The following is a 22,358-nucleotide window of genomic DNA, read 5'->3' as shown; positions in this document are numbered from 1 at the left end:
CGAAACTTGATGAAATTTATATATTTGAATTCAGTATTAAAATATGATTCTTTTGATGTACCAATTGGTATCAAAAACCGTTTTCTAGAGTTTCGGTTACCATTGAGCTGGGTCGCTCCTTACTACAGTTCGTTACCACGAACTGTTTGATAGTTCATGGTAACGAATTGTAACTTTAATATCAATAGATATATCAAATAGAATAACCGAAATTTTTATATCAATAGATATATCAAATAGAATAACCGGAATTCTGATATCAATAGATAGATCAAAGGAATTGGATTCTTATGCTTGTTCCAAATATAAAAGATTTATTAAGTTTAGTGTTACCCATCAAAGGTTACGAGCCTGGGAAAATTTACCTGATTTTAAAAAAAAGGGGGAATCACTCCCTAAAAGTCAATGTATGTTAATGAAAATTACACCATCAGATTCAGCGTATCAGAAAACCCTGCTGTAGAGGTTTTAACTCCCATCTCTAAAAATTTGAATTTTTTTTGGCCAAAACGAAGATCGCGGATGCGTGTTTATTTGTTTGTTTATTTTTGATCCCCTGGGGTACCTGTATCGAAACATTACTTCTAGAATATCGGGAGAGGGCAGAGTCGAATAAAAATAAAAATTTATAATGTCCTTTTTTAAATGGCCAAAAAGATTGGAGGACAAGTAGCCCCCTCCCACGCCCCTTTTTTCGCCAAAGTAGTTCGACCAAAATTTTGAGATACCCATTTTATTCAATATAGTTGAGTGGTCTAATAGCTCTGCCTTAAATAACATGACCCCTAAAGCCCCTGAGGAATGGTCTTTAAGTTATAAAATTTGCCTATTGTTTAAGCATAGTATTTCTTATTGGGAAGTATGCATACGTTTTTCGGGCGGGGTGTGGGTATATACCTCATGCAAGTGGGTGGTACCTCACTCCTAAATATCTCGCTCTTTACGCAAAATTTTGACTTTTGGTCCCAGTTCCTCAAGAACGACTCCCGAAAAACAAGGGCTGGTTAATTAGAACAATAAGAATTTTTTGTAAAAGTACTTAAAAACTTTAGCGTGAAGAGCGAGATATTGAGGAAGAGGCAACACCCTCATACATGTAATAATTACTGTTCATTTTAAGTTTTAATGTTGCTCTTTACTTTCAGTTGAATTTTTTTAATACAGAATCAAGAAGGGGCTTTCAAACATCCAACTTTTCTGAATCGCCGACTGGAATAACGGAATATTCTCGTTATTCTCTGGAATAACGAAGGTTAATCCCTCTCTCTTCGATGTTTGTTCAGATGACATCTCCCTCTTTTTTTAATTAATAGTAGACTTATGGAAAGTACTAATCTTTTTCAATTTAGTGGGTAATGGAATTGTTGTTGTTGTCATGGATCATTCATTCATCTTTTTTTCAAACTATTCATAGGCGTAATCAGGATGTTTTCTAATTCCGATCAGGATTCCTTTCGATCAGGATTTCCGAGCATTCATTCTTCTTCAGTTGATCGTAAAAGAATTATATTTTTACGCTCTTGCTGTGTTCTTGTCTCACTTTAAACTTTTGTCAGTGTCCGGGATGTCAGGAATGGACGTCCCCCAGAAGTCACCGAGCAAAACATCATGGAAGAGAATTAAGGTTTAAATGTTCATCTACCTTGAGGAGAAAGGTAACATTAAAGCTTGCAGGTGGAATACAACGCCCTTTAGGTGGCAACAAAGGTTTCCTTCTGATTTCTTGAATGGTTGAACGGAGACCCAAAATGTTAGAAATTTGGGAATTTGGAAATATAATTGTGTTTCACTTGAGACGCATCTTTAAGATGCTCTCTCCTTTGAACAGTTACGAACTTGAGTGTTTAGCTAAATTAGCATAGCAAGATAAAATTTGGACGAGGTACCATATTTTTTTTATTCAATAAAAGGGCTTGAAGCAAAGTTACATGCATTCAAAATTTCACATATTTCTTTGACCGTTACAGAGCCCATAAAAGCCCTTTTAAGAGACGACGGTAGATGGAGAGAGGGTGTAACAGCTAAAGCTAGATTTTCATATTGTTCCCTTTGCCTTATGAAGAGGGAAATAACCCTTTTTCATTTCAAAGTGGAATAACACTAATTATTCTAACGTCCTCCCCTCCACCACTCACCTCCGTATGTAGTAACTTTGATACTAATTCTAATTGTCCTTCTACTCTTGGCCCGAATTTGCTGTGCGAGACACTCTATAATCTAATCATAATTGTAATACGAAATATATTTTAATGTCTTTAGACATAGGTTGTGAAACATAAAAGATTATGAGATGCTTTATTTATTATGTTTATTATTAAAACAATATGTTTGATTTTAGTTTGAAAGCATTATTAACAGTAAAACGTTTTTATTCGAAACAAAATCAGAGGCAACGATATAGCGTTGCCTATAGTAAAAGCCATGCAGGTCCAATGTTGCATTATTATTTTTTTTTTCCCAGAGGCACTTCATATGGAAGTGATCGTCGCATAAACTTTGAAGCGAGCTCATTCAATTTGAAATCAAAAGTTCTAATGCCCTTTTTAAGAGTCAAACGTGATCGGAGGGCAACTAGCCCTCCCCCCCACCCTTTTTTCCCAAATGCATCCGATAAAAATTTTGAGATTGTCATTTTGATAGAAATAGTTCAAAGATCATTAAAAAAAAACTCCGATCATATAACAAAAACTCTGGCGTCGACACAACCCCCCAAGGCCCGGATACCGGCGTTGTAAGTTACGCCCTGAGAGCATATATTTTTCTAATGGAAGGGATGCTCGAATAAACTTTAAAGAGGCCTCATTTGATTGGAAATGGAAAGTTCTAGTTAACTTTTTGAGAGTCAAACGAGATCGGAGGGCTACTAGCCCCCCTTCTCCCATCCACCCCCTTTTTTCCTCAAACCCATCCGAAAAAAACTTGGAGATAACCATTTTTTTTTAATAATTCAAAGATCATATAACGAAAACTCTGGGGTCAACACTACCCCTCAGGGCCCGGGGGGAGGCGTTGTAAGTTATGCCCTGGGGGCATATATGGTTCTAATGGAAGGGATGCTCGTAAAAACTTCAGAGAAGGTTCACTTGGTTGGACGTTGAAAGTTCTAGTTTAGTTTAGATTGGAGGGCAACTAGCCCCCCCCCCCCTTCCAGCCCCTTTTTCCCCATATGTGTCTGATACAAATTTTGAGATAGCCATTTTATTAAAAATAGTTCAAAGGTCGGATGAGAAAGACTCCAGTGTGTATAAAACCCCCCAGGGTCCGGGAGCAGGTGTTCTAAGTTGTGTCCTGGGGGCATATAGTGGTTCTTATTAAAGGGATGCTCGTATAAACTTATAGAGGGCTCATTTAATTGTAAATTGAAATTTCTAGTTCACTTTTCAAGAATGAAGAGATCAGGGGGCACCTATCCCCCCCCCCCCAACACCCTTTTTCCCCAAACCCATCCACTACAAATTTTGAGATGGCCATTTTTTTAAAAAATAGTTAAAAAATTAAATAACAAGACTCCGGTGTCGACAAAACCTCCCAGGACCCAGGGCAGGCGCTGTAAGTTATGCCCTTGGGGCGCATATGGTTCTTTTGGAAGATATGCTCGTATAAACTTCAAAGAGGCTCATTTGTTTGGAAATTGAAAGTTCTAGTTAACTTTTTAAGAGTCAAAAGAGATCAGAAGGCAACTAGCCCCCCCCCCCCCCCTCCACGCCCTTTTTTCCTCATACCCCTCCGATAAGAGCTTTAAGATATCCATTTTTTTAAATAGTTCAAAGATCATATAACGAAAACTCCGGGGGTGACACAACCCCCAGGGCCCGAGGGCAGGCGTTGCAAGTTGTGGCCTGGGGGTATGTATGGTTCTTATGGAAGGGATGCTTGTAAAAACTTCAGAGAAGGCTCATTTGATTAAAAATTGAAAGTTCTAGTTCAGTTTCTTTGAATCAAAAGAGATTGGAGGGTAACTATCCCCCCCCCCTTTTCCCTAAATGCATCTGATAAAAATTTTGAGATAACCATTCTGTTAAAAATAGTTCTAAAGTTTTGTCAAAAATAGTTCAAAAGCACAAACAACAAAAGTACGAAGAACAAAAGGGAAATCTTTTTGTAAGACAGTGGAGATAATTTGAATGAATATTTCGGCCCTATGTCCAAGGGCCGTCCCCAGCAAGACAAAAATATATAAAAGAAAAAAGACTCACAACAACATGCGACCAATAAAACCAAAAAAGTGGATTGAACTTCGCTGAAGTAATGATGCTAGGACTGTTTTGAAAAAATTTCCACTTTTTTGGTTTTATTGGTCGCATGTTGTTGTGAGTCTTTTCTTTTATATATTTTTGTCTTGCTGAGGACGGCCCTTGGACATAGGGCCGAAATATTCATTCAAATATCTCCACTGTCTTACAAAAAGATTTCCCTTTTGTTCTTCGTACTTTTGTTGTTTGTGATGGAAAGGCAGTGTGGTCTTCGTCGCTATTTTAGTTCAAAAGCAAAAACTCAAGTGTCGACAGAACCCCCCAGGGCCCCGAGCATTCGCTGTCAGTTATGCCCTGGGGGTATATATGGGGGATACTCGTAAAAACTTCTGAGAGGGCTCATTTGATAGGAAATTGAAGTTCTAGTTCAGTTTTTCAGGATCAAAAGAGATTGGAGGAACACTAGCCCCCCCACCCGCCCTTTTTTCCCCAAATGCATCTGATAACAATTTTTTTATACCCATTTACGGGGGCATATATTTTCCTCAAACCCATCCAATAAGAACTTTGAGAGAGCTATTTTTCAAATACTTCAAAGATCAAATAACAAAAACTCCAGGGTCGACAAAATCCCTCAGGACCAAGGGTAGGCGTTTTAAGTTGTACCCGGGAGGGGGGGCATATTTAGTTGTTATGGAAGGGATGCTCGTTTAAATTTCAGAGAGAGCTCATTTGATCGGAAATTGAAAGCTCTAGTACTGTTTTTAAGAGTCACAAGAGATCAGAGGGCAACTATCCCCCCATGCCCCTTTTCCCCGAAATGCATCCGATAAAAATTTTGAGATAGCAATTTTGTTAAATTTGGTTCAAAGGCTGGATAAAAAAAACTCTGGTGTCGACACAGCCTTCCAAGGCCCGGAGGCAGGCGTTGTAAGTTACGCCCTGGGGGCATATATTGTTCTTATGGAAGGGATCCTAGTAAAAGCTTCAAAGAGGGCTCATTTGATTGGAAATGGAAAGTTCTAGTTCACTTTTGAAGAGTCAAATGAGATCGGAGGGCACCCAGCCCCCCCCCTCCTCCTTGCCTTTTCCCTCAAACCCATCCGATAAGAACTTTGAGAAAGCCACTTTGCTAAAAATAGTTCAAAGATCATATAACGAAAACTCCAGGGTCAAAACAACTCCCCAGGGCCCGATGGTTGGCGTTGTAAGTTATGCCCTGTGTAACTTTATGGTTTTTATGGAAGGGACTCGTAAAAACTTCAGAGAGGGCTCATTTGATTGGAAATTTAAAGTTCTAGTTCAGTTTTTCAGAGTCAAAAGATATTGGAGGGGAATTTGCCCCCCCCCTACGCCCCTTTTTCCCCAAATGCATCTGATAAAAATTTGAGATAGTCATTTTGTTAAAAATAGTTCTAAAGTTTTGTTAAAAATAGTTCAAAAATAAAAACTCAGGTGACGACAGAACCCGTCAGGGCCCGGGGGAATTCGCTGTAAGTTATGTCCTGGGGGCATATATGGTTCTTATGAAAGGGATGCTTGTATAAACTTCATAGAGGACTCATTTGATCAGAAATTGAAAGTTCGAGTTCACTTTTTAAGAGTCAAAAGAGATCCAAGGGCAACTAGCCCCCCCCCCCCACGTTTTTTCCCCAAAACCCACCTGATGAAAATTTTGAGATCACCATTTTGTAAAAAATTGTTCAAAGGTCGGATAAGAAAAACTCCTGTGACGATACAACCCCCAGGACCCGGGGGCAGGTTCTAAGTTATACCCTGGGGGCATATACGGTTCTTATTAAAGGAATGCTCGTATAAACTTTATAGAGGGCTCATTTGATTGGAAATTCTAAATTCTACTTCACTTTTAAGAATAAAGAGATCGGAGGACAACTAGCACCCCCCCCCCCCACGCCCTTTTCCCCTAAGCCCATCCACTACAAATTTTGAGATGACCAATTTTTTAAAAAATAGTTCAAAAATTAGATAACAAAACTTTGGTGTCAACACATCCCACATGACCCAGGGGGTAGGCGTTATAAGTGTTGTCCTGGGGGCTTATATTGTTCTTATGAAAGGGATGCTCGTATAAACTTCAGAAAAGGCTCATTTGATTTGAAATGGAAAGTTCACTTTCGAGAATCCTGTGTCGACGCTCCTCCCCTGCAGGGTCCGGGGGCAGGTGCCTTAAGTAATGCTTTGGGAGCAAATATGGTCCTTATGGAAGAAATGCTCGTATAAACTTTGGAGTGAGCTCATTTGATTTGAAATTGAAAGTTCTAGTTCAATTTTTAAGAGTTAAAAGATACCGGAGGGCAAATAGCTCCCCCTCCACGTCCCATTTTCCTTAAACACATCCAATAAGAACTTTGAGAGAGCCATTTTTTTAAATGTTTCAAAGATCATATAACGAAAACTCCAGGGTCGACACAATCCTTCATGGCCTGGGTTAGGCGTTGTAAGTTATTTCCGGGGTGCATATATAGTTGTTATGGAAGGAATGCTAGTATAAACTTCAGAGTAGGCTCTTTTGATCGGAAATTGAAAGTTCTAGTTCAGTATTTAAGAATCAAAAGATATCAGAGGGCAACTATTCCCCAAAACCCCTTTTCCCCCAAATGGATCCAAAAATTTTTTTTTGAGGTAGCCATTTCGTTAAAAATAGTTTAAAGGTCGGATTACAAAACTCCGGTGTTGACACAGCCCCCCAGGGCCCGGGGGTAGGCGTTGCAATTTATGTCCTGGGGACATATATGGTTCTTATGGTAGGGATGGCTCATTTGAGAGGGCAACTTCAGAGAGGACTCATTTGAATGGAAATTGAAAGTTCTAGTTCAATTTTTAAGAGTGAAAATAGATCGAAGGGTAACTAGCCCTCCCCCAAGCCCTTTTTCCCCAAACCCATCCGATACAAATTTTGAGATAGCCATTTTGTTAAAATTAGTTCAAAGGTCAAATAACAAAACTCTGGTATCGGCACAAACCCCCAGGGGGGGACAGGCTTTGTAAGTTTTGTCCGGAGGGCGTATATGGTTCTTATGAAAGGGATGCTCGCATAAACTTCAGAGAAGGCTCAATTAATTGGAAATTAAAAGTTCTAGTTCACTTTCTGAGAGTCAAAACACATCAGAGGGCAACTAGCCCCTCCCTCCTCCACGCCTTTTTTCCCAAACCCACCCGGTAAAAATTGTGTGGTGCCCATTTTGTTGAAATTAGTTCAAACATCAAATATTAAAACTCTGGGGTCGACACAGCCTCCCAGGGCCTGGGGGCAGACTTTGTAAGTTATGCCCTCGGGGCATATGTGGCTCTTATAGAAAGGATGCTCGTATAAACTTCAGAGCAAGCTCATTTGATTGAAAATGGAAAGTTATAGTTCACTTTTAAGGAGTCAAAAGAAATCGAAGGGCAATTAGCCCAGCCCCCACGCTCTTTTTTCCCCAAATCCATCCGATAAAAATTTTGAGATAGCCCTTTTTTAAAAATAGTTCAAACATCAGATAATAAAAACTTCGAACTTGACACAAACACATTTTTTTACATTGATATTGTTACTTTGATCCTAGTTTTGATACTTTGATTAATATTTGATGTTGAAAAAAAGGGTACTTGGGCACTATATGGGCCTTTACAAGGAAACCAGTCACGAAATACCCGTTTTTGACGGGTTAATTCAAAATACCACTATAAACTAATTCAATGCATAGACTGGTTTTCAATGCGTTTACGATATTTAAACTGTTGTTTTCTGGGGTTTAGGGGGAGAAAAAGGTACCTAGGTTAGGTTAGGTTATGTACATAATATATGCTAGGGTTTACCCCCCCCCCCTAATGTTCAAATATATAGCCCAAATTTGTTTATAAACTATTTTATATTCATCCTATTTTATTTTATTTCATTAGCATTAACCAAACTTGACTTTTTAGAAAGGCCCATATAATGCCCACGTACCAAAAAAAGTTTATTTTGAAATAAGAAATTTTTAAAAACTTGAAACTTTTTGTAAGCAAAAACGAACAAAAATTAATTTAAAAAAAAAACTTTCCGAAAAATAATTTTTCAAAGAAAAGTAAAGAGCATTTTAAACTTAAGATCAGCAGATACAAATACCAGTTAAAATTCAAACTCAAAAGGACCAGAACTTACTAATAAAGAACAAATGAAACCCAAAACGAACAGAAATTAAATAGACAATCATAGCAAAAAACCATACAACAAGTAATGATACAAACGAATAAATAAATCTTAAAGCGAGTAATGCTTAAATTGAATATGCAAATCAAGCTTAAAACCAAAAAAATATTTTGCTACTGAAGTATAAATGAAGCTCAAAACGAACAGAAGTTAAATAAACAATCAATGCAACCAAACATACAGTAGATACTAATATAAATGAACAAATAAATTTTAAAACGAATGAAACTTAAATAACAAAAATCCCTACAAACAAGAGCTTGGGTATCGCTTCCTTCTCTCACTGTAAAACTCTAAATCCTACTGCGTCATTGGTGCTTTACTGAAAACTATAAGTGTCTTGAACAGTCTTGGAAGGTATAAACAAAATCAAATTGAATATTTGATATATAATAATATTAATTGTTCAAAGATCCATCAGTTCAAGATTTTATTTCACTGTAATATTATTTTCATTTTCAATGCTGTACTAACTCTAAAAGAAAATATGTGTAATATAATTCGTTTTCAGTGAAGCACCAATGACGCAGTAAGCTTTAGGTTTTTACAGTTAAGGAACGTGACAGTATCCAAACTCTTGTTTGTAGTGAAACCATATCCGTCTTGAACAATTTTAGAAAAAGCTTATAAATTAAACTGAATATTTAATGTATAATAATATTAATTGCTGAAAGCTCATCAGTTCAAAATTTTATTGTAAATTTTATTTTAATTTTCAATATTAAGTACAAAAGAAATATTTGTAATACAATTCGTTTCAAGGTGTTCATTTGAGGACCCCCCCCCCCTTATGCACGTCCATAATAACGTGATTATTGCTACGTTTTGTTATAGTACTAATAAATTTTGTCGTCCTGGCACTTTTGGGCAGACTTACCAAAGTGAGTCCAGGCTGAAGCCACAAAAGACCATTGCCACCTTGGACATATGGGCATTGTAAGGGGCCATATACTCCTGATACTTCTGGAGTCCTTTAGTGACTGCTATTCTGCTCTGGAATATGCAGGAATGGCTGCAAAACGCACTGCCAAATATGGAGTTTCAGTGATGTTGGGTTATCGTTATATTGAAATTTTCAAAGAATTCTTGATGATATTTTAATACTGAGCCTTCTAGTTAAGGCCACGTCCAGAGGGGAGGGGCTACCAAGTTCGAGCATCTCCCCTCCCCTGAAATTTTTGTTTGACTTGTAAAAAAAAGTAACAAAAATGTATATAAACAAATTTGTGATGGGTTTTGTAAAGTTTATTTTTGTAACCCCCCCCCCCACTGAAAAAAATTCCTGAGTAAGGCCTTGCCTCTAGTTATATTTTTTTTACAGCTGAAAAAGCACGTGAAATAAATTAGAAAATTATTCTGCAAAGTGTAATCGCAGTAGCAAGATGGGCCTATATTTCCTTTAAAAATGTATTTTTCCAGTGCTTATGATTCATTTACTATAATCTGAGGGGGTTTATTTATTCTCAAAGCTACATCACAATCCTCCCAGATAATCCTCCCTTAACTGATATCAATGAGAAAAATAGGTTGTTAATAAGTTATTCCAGCCCGGGGCTCTGGGCTTTTCCCATGCCAAAATACCAACTTTCTAAGATAACAAGGATCTTAATTCCTAATCAGGAGGGATTTGCGGCCTTCTGCCTCGTCTTCAAATGGATTCATCCAAAACTTAAGAAACAGAGGTTAGTAAATACTTTCTAAGACCACACTGGCTATACACACTGGAAAGGAAATAATAAAGGATAAATAAAACCAAAAAAGGGTGAGAAAACGAGGATTTTGTCAGCCAGTGGTAAAATAAGAAGAAGAAAAACCAGCAAAAATTTCGACAAGGACCTCCGCCAAGTCCTCCTCAGCGTTGAAAAAAAAACAAGAATCTAACCTTTTAGAGTTCACTACACAAAATCCGTACAAACACTGAATGAAACACCAAAGCCGAAACCAATGAAAAAAAAAGTATTTTACCGAAGAGATTGTGCAAGAATCTTTTGCCTAGCAACACTTTTTGCTCTTCTGCCATTTCGGTTATCATTAGATATGTTAATAGGTTCTCTTAAATTTGATTGGGCACAAATATCAAAAGAGTCTTTTAGTATTAAATTGTTATAAATTGGGCTTAATGAAATGTCTCCGGTGCCCCTATTTATAGCCAAATTCCTGTTTATATATTTTTTTGTATCTTAATTACCTCTTTAAAATAACGTAGTTGACCATTTACAGTATATATGAAAATTTTCTCTTCATATAGGACAAGGTGAGAAGGATCACCGAAAATAACGAACACCAATTCGGAATCAAAACTGCCTTTTTTATTTTTCATCCTTAGGGACTTATTTACTAAATTTTTGTGTTCATACAATCGTTCACCGTGGGCCTATCCATAGGCACTGTTTTATCTCCTTATTTGGAAAATTTTTACATGGATTTCATAGAACAACCTGCTTTGAATACTTTCCACTTAAAACACTCCCTCTGGTTTTGTTTCTTTGATTATATCCTTTCTTTTGGGGAACATGGACAAGACTTTCTTGGGGATTTATTGGTACATTTAAACTCTTTTGATTTAAATCTCCAGTTCACAATGAAACTAGAAGATTCAGGAAAGCTGCCTTTGTTGGATGTTTTGATTATAAAAAATACTCCTAGCCTTGAATTTTCTGTATACAGAAAGCCGACCCATAATGTTCGGTATCTACACTTCTCGTCAAATCACCCTCCTTCTATTAAAAGAGGGGTAACAATATCTTCTGTCGACAGAGTTTTAAAAATCTGCTCACTTAATCATATAAATTCTTAATTAAATTATATCAAAGATATTTTATTCTGTAATGGCTACCCAATAAACCTTATTGAAAATATCATAGATAGACGATTAAAAAAGATAAAACAAAAAAAAAGGATGCCTGTTCACCTTGACTCAATTGTCCTAGACATTGTGAAAAAAAACTTACCACACTCTACCATACATCTCAAAACCTAGCTATGAACTTGGAAAATTTTTAAATGAACACCGACTCTCTGTATCTTACAAAAGTGAACAAAAATTGGAACGTTTTTGACTCAGGAAAAGATAAAACTAACCATGTACTGTGTAGTGGTGTCTACAGAGTCACATGTTCATGTGGGAAATTTTACATTAGTAGGACCCACAACAGCCTTGTGAACGTTTGCATGAACACAAAACTTCAATAGATAAGTCTCTGAGATTGAAAAATAAAAATTACAACTTTGATTCTGCATTGGCTCAGCATATTTTCGAAAATCCTACACATCTTGTTCTTTTTGAGGAGGCAACTTTAATATCTACTGTAAATGGCCTACCGCAATCTTTCAAAGAGGTAATTGAGATAAAAAAAATATATAAACGTGATTTTGGCTATAAATAGTGACACCGGAGACATTTTATTAAACCCAATTTATAACAATTGAATACTAAAAGACTCTTTTGATATTTGCATCCAATCAAATTTAAGAGAACCTATTAACATATCTAATGAAAACCGAAATGGCAAAACAGCAAAAAGTATTGCTAGGCAAAACATTGTTGCACAATCTCTTCGGTAAATTTTTTTTTAATTGGTTTCAGCTTTGGTCTTTCATTCAGTGTTTGTTCGGATCTTGTTTAGTTAACTCTAAAAGGTTAGATTTTTTTTTTTTTTTTTTTTTTTTTTTTTTTTTTTTTTTAGCACTGAAGACGGCTTGGTGAAGGTCCTTGTCGAAATATTTGCAGGCTTTTTCTCCTTCATATTTTACCACTGGCTGACAAAATCCTCGTTTTCTCACCCTTTTTTTGTTTTTTTTTATCATTTATTATTTCCTTTCCGCTCTTAGCATCATGCGTCATGTATAGCCAGTGTGGTCTTAGAAAGTATTTACGCAATCTTACGCGGAGCATTGGACCAATGTTGTTTTATATTTTTTAAGTTCTGTCAAAAAACATGCAAATCTTATTTGTCAGTTTAATGTTTTTGAAACTGGGGAAAGGCATCGAATTCTTCCACCTTCTTTGCGTTTCATCTTTCATTTAGGCGCATAATCGAAAGGCCCGTTTATCCAGATAATGGGTTCAAAACTTTAACACAAATTTTAAAAGACCATAGATTCAAAAGATACGTCCTTAGTAATAAAATATTTAATATCAAATCTTTATTATATCAGATTTTATCTGTTCAGGATTTTCACCAAATTTTACATATCTCACAAAAGTCTTTGCAATACGTTTTCCGTTTAGCAAAAACTCGCTTATCGGAGAAATTTTCAAAACTATAATTTCAACAGTTTCAACAAAGTCAAGCATGAATGCTTGACCTTGACTGACTATATAAACTATATGACCTTGACTATATTGGTATTCATCAGAGATGTCTCATTTTTTTGTTTCCTACAGAGTAGTATTGTTTGATTGATATGTAAACTCATTCTTTGTTGTTTTTTACTTCTTATGTTGTATTTTTGTTGTGGGTTTTTTGTATTTTTTTTCCGTTATTAACTCCTCTATCAGCATTTTAAGGGTAAAAATAAATTATTATTATTATTATTATTATTAATGTCTTACATTTGTGAAGGAGTATATATAGCTGCAGCTCCTGATCCCTTAAAATCAGATAGAACCAATCAAATCAAATCAGATTTTCCTTCCTAGATTTTTTCCAGGCCCTCCATTGGAAAATCTGTCCTCTAAGGCTTTTAAATAGGCTTTTAAAAACTTTTTAAGTATTTTTTCAAAAGGACCAAAATTTGCGATGGCCGTAAATACATCAGAAATTAAAACAAAAATAAAATACATCAAATACATCAGAAATAAAAACAACCGTAAATACATCAGAAATTATTACGGGCGTGGAGTCTGCTATTTTAGCTCTCATGGGGAGGTTGAAAATCCAGACCTACTCAGAGATGAAATTGTAAAGAGTATTCTTGATTATAGGCCATCTTTGTCGCTTTCAACTCAGTCAAAAGAAGAAATTAAAATCCTCCGGAACTTAAAAAAAGATAAAAATACAGACAAAGGAAACACAGTAGTAATTATGAATTCTCCAGATTATGAAATGAAAGCAAATACCCTTTTAATGGATAAAAACACTTACAAAGAAATAAAAAGTAATTCCACAGACAAATAGACACAGAAGTTGAGAAAAGAATTAGGAATTTTAAAAGACAGTAGACTAATTACCCCTCAAATGTACAAAAAATTCTACCCCAGGGGATGTTCAGCCCCAAAGTTTTATGGTTTGCCTAAAATCCATAAGAAAGATATTCCGTTACGTCCCATCGTAGCAAGTTATAGTTACCCAGCTACAAGTGTAGGAAAGTTATTGGTCGACATTTTTAAGCATCTTTTAAGCAAACAGAAATCTTACAGAAGAAAATCTGTGTATCTTGTTGAGAAGTTAAAATTTCAAAGTACAACAGAAAATACCATCTTATCTATAGTTTTGATGCAGTTTCTATGTACACTTCATGCGATGTCCATAAATGTGATCAGACCTTACAAAGAAAATTCGTGGAAAATTCTGCTTGGTCAGATTACAAAACCTCGGAAATTGACACAATAAAGACGCTTGTTCGTCTTTGCAACAAGTTCTCTTCGTATTTTAAGTTTCGAGAATTATTTTTCCTTTAAATGATGAGCCTATCCATGGGCACTGTATTGTCTCCTTATTTGGCAAATTTTTACATGGGTTTCATAGAACAATCTGCTTTGAATAGTTTCCACTTAAAACACTCCCTCTGGTTTTGTTTCGTTGATGATATTCTTTCTGTTTGGGAACATGGACAGGACACTTTAAGAGATTTTTTGGTACATTTAAACTCTTTTAATTCAAACCTCCAGTTAACAATGGAACTAGAAGATTAAGGAAAGCTGCCTTTCTTGGATGTTTTGATTATAAAAACTACTCCTATCCTTGAATTTTCTATAAACAGAAACCTGACCCATAATGATCGGTATCTACACTTCTCGTCAAATCACCCTCCTTCTGTTAAAAGAGGGGTAATAATTTCTTTAGTCGACAGAGTTTTAAAAATCTGTTCACTTAATCATATAAATTCTTAATTAAATTATATCAAAGATATTTTATTCTGTAATGGCTACCCAATAAACCTTATTGAAAATATCATAGACGATTAAAAAAGATAAAACAAGAAAATAGGGAGCCCGTCCCCCTTGATTAAGTTGTTACGGCAATTGAAAAAAAAACTTGCACTACTCTACCATACATTTCAAAAACTTAGTGATAAACTTGGAAAATTTTTAAATAAACACAATCTCTCTGTTTCTTTCAAAAGTGAACAAAAAGTTGAACATTTTTTCAACTCAGGAAAAGATAAAACTGACCATGTACTGGGTAGTGGTGTCTACAGAGTCCCGTGTTCATATGGGAAATTTTACATTGGTAGGACCCATCAACAACTTGGTGAACGTTTTCATGAACACAAAACTTTGATAGATAAGTCCCTGAGATTGAAAAATAAAATGACTATTCTGATTCCGCATTGGCCCAGCATATTTTCGAAAATCCTACACATCTTGTTCTTTTTGAGGAGGCAACTTTAATATCTACTGTAAATGGTCTACCGCAATCTTTTAAAGAGGTAATTGAGATAAAAACTTCCGGAACTTAAAAAAAGATAAAAATACAGTAATTACAAGAGCAGACAAAGGAAACACAGTAGTAATTATGAATTCTGCAGATTATGAAATGAAAGAAAATGCCCTTTTAATGGATAAATACTTAGAAAAAGAAACAAAAATTTATCCTACAGACAAATACACACAGCACTTGAGGAAAGAATTAATGATTTTAAAAGACAGTAGACTAATTGCCTCTCAAATGTAGAAACAATTCTACCCCAAAGGAGGTTCAGCCTCAAAGTCTTATTGTCTGCTTAAAAACCACAAGAAAGATATTCTGTTACGTCCTATTGTAGCATGTTATATTTCTCCAGCTACAGGAGTAGGATATTTTTTGGCCACCATTTTTAAGCCTCTTTTAAGCACATAGAAATCTTACATAAAAAACTCTGTATATCTTGTTGAGAAGTTAAAATTTCAAAGTACAACACAAAAAACCATCTTATCTAGTTTCGATGCAGTTTCTATGTACACTTCACGCGATGTCCATAAATGTGAGCAGGCCTTACAAAGAAAATAAGAGGAAAATTCTGCTTGATCAGATTATAAAACTTTGGAAATTGATACGATAATGACGCTTGTTCGTCTTTGCAACAAGTTTTCTTCTTATTTTAAGTACCGAGATAAATTTTCCCTTCAAATTTTGGGCCTATACATGGGCACTGTATTATCTCCTTATTCGGCAAATTTTTACAATGGTTTCATAGAACAATCTGCTTTAAATAGTTTCCACTTAAAACACTCCCTCTGGTTTCGTTTCGTTGATGATATTCTTTCTGTTTGTGAACATGGACAGGACTCTCTTGGAGATTTTTTGGTACATTTAAACTCTTTTGATTCAAACCTTCAGTTCACAATGGAACTAGAAGATTAAGGAAAGCTGCCTTTCTTGGATGTTTTGATTATAAAAAATACTCCTAGCCTTGAATTTTCTATATACAGAAAGCCCACCCATAATGATCGGTATCTACACTTCTCGTCAAATCACCCTCCCTCTGTTAAAAGAGGGGTAATAATATCTTTAGTCGACAGAGTTTTAAAAATCTGTTCACTTAATCATGTAAATTCTGAATTAAATTATATCAAAGATATTTTATTCTTTAATGGCTACCCAATAAACCTTATTGAAAATATCATAGATAGACGATTAAAAAAGATAAAACAAAAAAAAAAGGATGCCCGTCCCCCCTGATTCAGTCGTTCCGGCAATTGAGAAAAAAAACTTTCACCACTCTACCATACATTTCAAAACTTAGATATAAACTTGTAAAATTATTAAACAAACAAAATCTCTCTTTTACTTTAAAAAGTTGAAAAAAAGTTGATCATTTTTTCAACTCAGGAAAAGATAAAACCGACCATGTACTGGGTAGTGGTGTCTACAGAGTCCCGTGTTTATGTGGGAAATTTGACATTGGTAGGACCCATCAACAACTTGGTGAACGTTTGTATGAACACAAAACTTCAATAGACAAGTCCCTGAGATTGAAAAATAAAAATGACAACTTTTGATTCCGCATTGGCCCAGCATATTTTCGAAAATCCTACACATCTTGTTCTTTTTGAGGAGGCAACTTTAATATCTACTGTAAATAGCCTACCACAATCTTTCAAAGAGGTAATTGAGATAAAAAATTAGATAAAAAGATAGATAAAAAATATATAAACAGAAATTTGGCTATAAATAGAGACACCGGAGACATTTCATTAAGCCCAATTTATAACAATTTGATACTAAAAGACTCTTTTGATATTTGCATCCAGTCAAATTTAATAGAACCTATTCACATTTCTAATGTAAAACGAAATTGCAGAAGAGCAAAAAGTATTGCGAGGCAAAAAATTCTTGCACAAAATCTTCGGTAAAATCCTTTTTTTTTCATTGGTTTCGGCTTTGGTCTTTCATTCAGTGTTTTTTCGGATCTTGTGTTGTGAGCTCCAAAAGGTTAAATTCTTGTTGTTTTTTTTTTGTTTTTTTTTTTTTTTTGTAGACCTGAGGACGACTTGGCGGAGGTCCTTGTCGAAATATTTGCTTGTTTTTCGTTTTCATATTTTAACACTGGCTGACAAAATCCTTGTTTTCTCACCCTTTTTTGGTTTTATTTATCATTTATTATTTCCTTTCTTCTCTTAGCTTCATACGTAGAGGTTAGTAATAAAAGAATTGTTAAAGTTTTGATTTTTTTTTATTAAATTACTGTTTTCTATGACAGGGCAGATAAATATTATGAAAAAAAAGGATTTGTTTTTTTAATCATTATTTATTTAATTTTATTTTAAATTTCCCTGAGGCTAAGCGTCTAAGTATGGACATAAAAGTATCTAAAAAAGAGCGTTTACATCGTATACATGGTCGTATCCAGGGCTTTTTACGTGGGGGGGTGGGGGGGGGGGTAAAAAAACCTTTACAAAACGCAACTAAAATTTGTTTATATTAATTTTTGTTGCTTTGCACATGTTAAACATTTAATTTTTTTGTTTGGAGGGGGGGGGTTCAAACTGGATAACCCTGGTCCTCAGGATACGGCCTTGGTCGTGTAAATACTTTTGTTTCGAAATTAATTTTTTTTTTTAAATAAGCTGCAGGGGGAAAAAATGGAGAAAGTCAAACAAGTTAGAATGCAAAATATAGAAAAAAAATGAATTTAAGAAATTTCTCTTTAGTATTTCGATAAATCAGCTGTCGAAAATCAAAACACATTATTCATTTTCTTCCTGAAAGAAAATGGCATGTGATGATCAATTGGTGTCCATCTATTGAGTGGCTGTATCTAGAAAGCCTTAGGGTACCATCTTTTCGATGCATCATCGCCGTCCTACTTAGGGTTAGTATCTTTAATTTTAATTCTTTTGAAGTTTCTTAAATGTTCTCAAAGAGTGAATCTGCAGGTCAATATTTGTTCAATGACACTAATCTTCTGGATCTGTATTGCCCTACTCGCCCCCCTTTCAAAACATCTATTGTTAAATATCACAATTATAGACGTCTCCGAGATTTTTTTTTTTTGGGGGGGGGGGGTATTTTATTCAGAGTGGTTGAAAAAAATCATCAAGAATTTATTTGTGTGTATTGTATTACTTTTTTACGAGTCGTACACAAATTCCGGAGATTTCAATCCCAGCTGCCCCTTCCCAGAAATGGCCTCGATTTCAACAATGTCAGACATGACTTTAGGCGTGACAGTAATAATATTCTGATTGCTGACACAATTTACCGTCAATGCTAATCTAACCTCGTGGCTTGAAATAGCATTCGCTGAATACATAAGTTCAATGTGTTTTGACGACCAAAGTTTGAAAGCAGTTACTTTTTTCTTTTACACACTTTTCAACCTCTCTGCTTTCAAACATTAGCTTCTCTATATGCAAATTACTCCTTAATATTTAAAATCTAGGCTCAATCCAGATGGTGATTCGTGATATATATTTACAGATACAGTCTGGCTTAGATTTAAAGCATTCGTCCGAGCTGAGAAACTCAAGCAGAGTCCGGTTTACTGAAGATAGCTCCAGCGGAGACCCTGCGGTTATACTGGAGCCAGACTCTAGAGTAAGTACATTCAAAAAACTTGAATTATTGCCAGGTTATATTGCATCATTTTTGTTGTTGTTTTTTCTTGCTAATACTATCAGTGTTTCCATTATAGGGATTTTCCCCCTATAATAGGGATTTATGAGGTCTCTTAGGGGCAAACTTTTCTTTAAGGGAGTTGGGGATTCTTACAAGTCTTATGGATTTTTTAAGGAATTTCCAGGGTTTTTTCCTAAACCTAGTGATAAACCTAGTGATATAACGTATAGATTCATTATTCAATCAAATGAATCATATAGGAAGTTAACTAATAAAAAAAATGGAAAATAGTGGTTCATTACACCTTCCAATATGTACCATATTATCCTTTATGCAAATTTACCTTCTTTGAAACTTCCAATTTCGCAACATATCAGATGGGTAAGACTAAACTTGATGAAACTTATATATTTTAAATCAGGATAAAAATTTAATTCGTTTGACGCATCTATTGGTATCAAAATTGCGTTTTTAAGAGTTTCGGTTACTATTGAGCCGGGTCGCTCCTAACTGACAGTTCGTTTCCACGAACAGTTTGATAAATCGATCCTGAATCTCTTGATTAGGAACCTCCACAGACATATATATATATATATATATATATATATATATATATATATATATATATATATATATATATATATATATATATATATATATATATATATATATATATATATATATATATATATATATATATATATATACACAATATTTTAAAATAATTTTTATTGTATTAAAAACAGAGAAAAATATATTAAAGCCAATTCAGACATATTTTAGTTCACTGTTGCCATTAAAAAGTCCAGAAGCAATTGAAAACAGGCCAAAATATTTTACCCAAAGCACGGATTAGAACTTAAGACTTGAATTTACTGCAAATATTTGTCGTCACCTATTTTTTGGTATTAGCCCTTGATACAGTAAAAAAAATAATACATCCTAACCCTAAACCCTCCAAATACAGGGTTGGATTGTTCTATTGACAGTAAAGGCCAAAATACAGGCACTTAGGCAGTCAAATCTTAATGTGGTTTTTGATAATAATTCCATTTTTTTCAAATTATTCCATTTTTGGGAACACCCAAGTTACGTCAATTTTGCATTGTAGAACTAGAATTACTATCGAAATATTATCAAATAGGAACAAATATACAACTTAAAGGAATAGTCGCAGAGAGAAAAAAAAAGATGAGCGGCCCTAAACATGTCACAATAGAGTTGCGCAAACAGGTCAAGTGCTCTGCTCTTCTAGACCGCTGTGAAATATGGGAAGAGACTGCTGCGTCCATAGAAAAAGCAGCACGCGCTCATGACATCTGCAAGCTGTACCAGGTTCTCAAGGAATCGATTGGTAAGAAAGTTTCTATGTCTGAAGTTGTCAGAGACAGATCAGGAAAAGCCATTAACTGTCAAAAGGGGCATTTGATCAGATGAAAAGATCACTTTCGAACACTTTTTAACCCATCCCGATCATGAAATCCTTGTTGTCTCCCCCTTAGTGTTAAAAAAGAACCTATAATGTCGAGCTGACCGCCCCAACAAGAGCGAAAATACTCGAAGCGATTAAGGCCCTGAAGAACAACAAAGCCCGAGGCCAAGATGGTGTCCCCCCGGAAATATACAAACAGTGCCCTGAGATCACAGCGGAGCAGCTCCATGGTATCCTTGAAGAAGTAGGGAGGACCAACACTTTCCTAAAGGATTTGAAGACATCAGTTATTCTCCCTTTTTATAAGAAAGCTGATAAAGGTGAGTGCAAAAATCCCGGGGAATAAGTCTAATAGACATTGCGGTAAAAAAAAATTTGAGATTATTTTCCTTAACCGCTTCAAGGGGACAAGGGAGAAAAGAATCCGTTAAAACCAAGCCTGTTTCAGTCCTCGTAGAGGCTGCGCTGACAATATTTTTGCACTCCGCCTCATTATCCAGCAGTTTGAAAGGTATAATTTGCCCCTGATTCTGATATTTCTGGACTTCGTTTCCACCTTCGACTCGATCAATCACCAAAAACTTTGGAAAGATCTGGAAAGTGAAGGAATGCCTCTGAAATTTGTCGAACTGGTTAAACCATGCTGCAAGAGGTATGTGAGCCGAGTTCGAGTTTACGAAGAAGAGACGGAAGAATTTCCGGTTGAGTTTGGCGTAAAACAAGGCTGCGTCCTGTCTCTGACTGTTTAACCTCTGTATTGATTGGGTGCTTGAAAATGCACCATCTTCTCATTCAGGAGTTCAAATGGAACTCCTTGAGTTCAGGAGTTCAATTGAATACTCTGATGATGTCAAAATCCTCTTGAACCCAGAGAAAGCTCAAACTACGCTCGATGATGGGATTACTTGGGCAAATCGTATTGGCTGAAAAGTCAGTACAAGGAAGACAAAATTCATGGCAATAAATCACACTGGTCCTATTTTGCTAACTGTAAATCAATGTACGGTTGAATTAGGTTGACAGCTTCGCATACCTTGGCTCCTAACTTTGTACTGATGGATCATTAGAAACCAATATTCAACAGTGATTGCAAAAAGCACATTTGCTTCCCTCAGAAAACCGTTGTGGAACCAACGTGAAATTAGTGTAAGAACTAAAGTTTGAGTCTACCTGACTTTTGTTCAGACAATCCTTCCTTATGCATGCGAAACTTGGTTAGTGAAGCGACTACATGAAAATGCACGTAAGGTGTTTGAGCATGCCTGTCGACGTAGCATCCTCAGGATAAACCCGAATGATCTCATATCAAACGTGGATATATGACGAATGTTTGGTAGCAAGAGATGTGTTGCCATCACGATCAAGGAGCGTAGTCTGAAACAGTTGGGCCCTGTCTTACGGTCCCCAACGGAGTACTTGTCTCACCAAATCCTTCTCGCTGGGCCCCTTAGTTCATGGAAGAGATGCCAAGGGGGCAGCGGAAAAACTGGTGGAACTTGGTTAAACCAGACCTTGAACCTATTGGTGGGGTTCAGAAAGTTTGGTCAAATATGATCAACTCAATTTGTCCCATTTGCAAAGCAGCTGGCAGCAGACCGCACTACATGGTCCAAACAGGTCTCGAAGATCCTTGATGCCGGGCAAGGTGGAAAAGCCTGACTGCAGCCACAAGTAAAGTAAGTAAAGAACATCCGTGAGTCGTATGACCCTGAGAATATTACCCAAGAAAACCCTGCTGAAAAATGGTATCTGCTTTTGTTTTGCCAATTGTCAAATAAAAGATGTCTCACTTTTATTTTTCTATTTCTTTAATAGAGCATATGGTTCTAAGTTTAGTGTTCACTTATCCTATTAGAAAATGAAATAAAAGTTGTGGCACCCGATTGTCGTTTGGTTCAAAGTTATATTGATTGTTAGTGTAGGTTTTGTGTGCCTCTTTGAAAATAGTAAATCAATTAAGCATTTGTAAAATGTGTTCCTTTTTGAAATCATCTAATTAATTGTAATTTGCGGCAGACTGGATTCATAAATCTCAGGTCAAGACTCAGGTTTCAAAGGTCCATTACCTCCAAAAATACTATGCATCGACTGGGAGTACCCAAAGAAATTTGCCCCCTCCCATCCTTGCAATATACTTTTCCAGCTGTGTTAACATCTCCCCCCCCAAATATCGTGAAGGTTAACATTCTAAACATGATAAAACTCTGGCTGATGTCTACCCCTAGCTGGAAAATGTTCTACTAAATGTCTCCTTATTTTTTGCCCCTTTTATTCTTCTGTCATAAGAGTGGATCAGCCTTCCCTATTCAAGCAAAAGGGTTTGCCAAAATTTC

General features: G+C 35.8%; 1 protein-coding gene across 1 annotated transcript in view; it reads left to right on the top strand.

Annotated features, from left to right (window-relative positions):
• The window catches only part of LOC148947573 (solute carrier family 12 member 4-like), a 396,387-nt gene that overhangs the window by 336,774 nt on the left and 37,255 nt on the right, over positions 1-22,358 (top strand). Inside the window, 1 exon segment of the mRNA XM_089095942.1 lies at positions 18,456-18,572. Within this exon segment, the coding sequence (XP_088952068.1) occupies positions 18,456-18,572 (117 nt within the window).

The sequence above is a fragment of the Artemia sp. Qi Xiang Cuo genome, chromosome 10 (genome assembly GCF_049724085.1).
Source record: "Artemia sp. Qi Xiang Cuo chromosome 10, ASM4972408v1, whole genome shotgun sequence".
Lineage (NCBI taxonomy): Eukaryota > Metazoa > Arthropoda > Branchiopoda > Anostraca > Artemiidae > Artemia > Artemia sp. Qi Xiang Cuo.
This window is presented reverse-complemented; position numbering and strand designations above follow the sequence as displayed.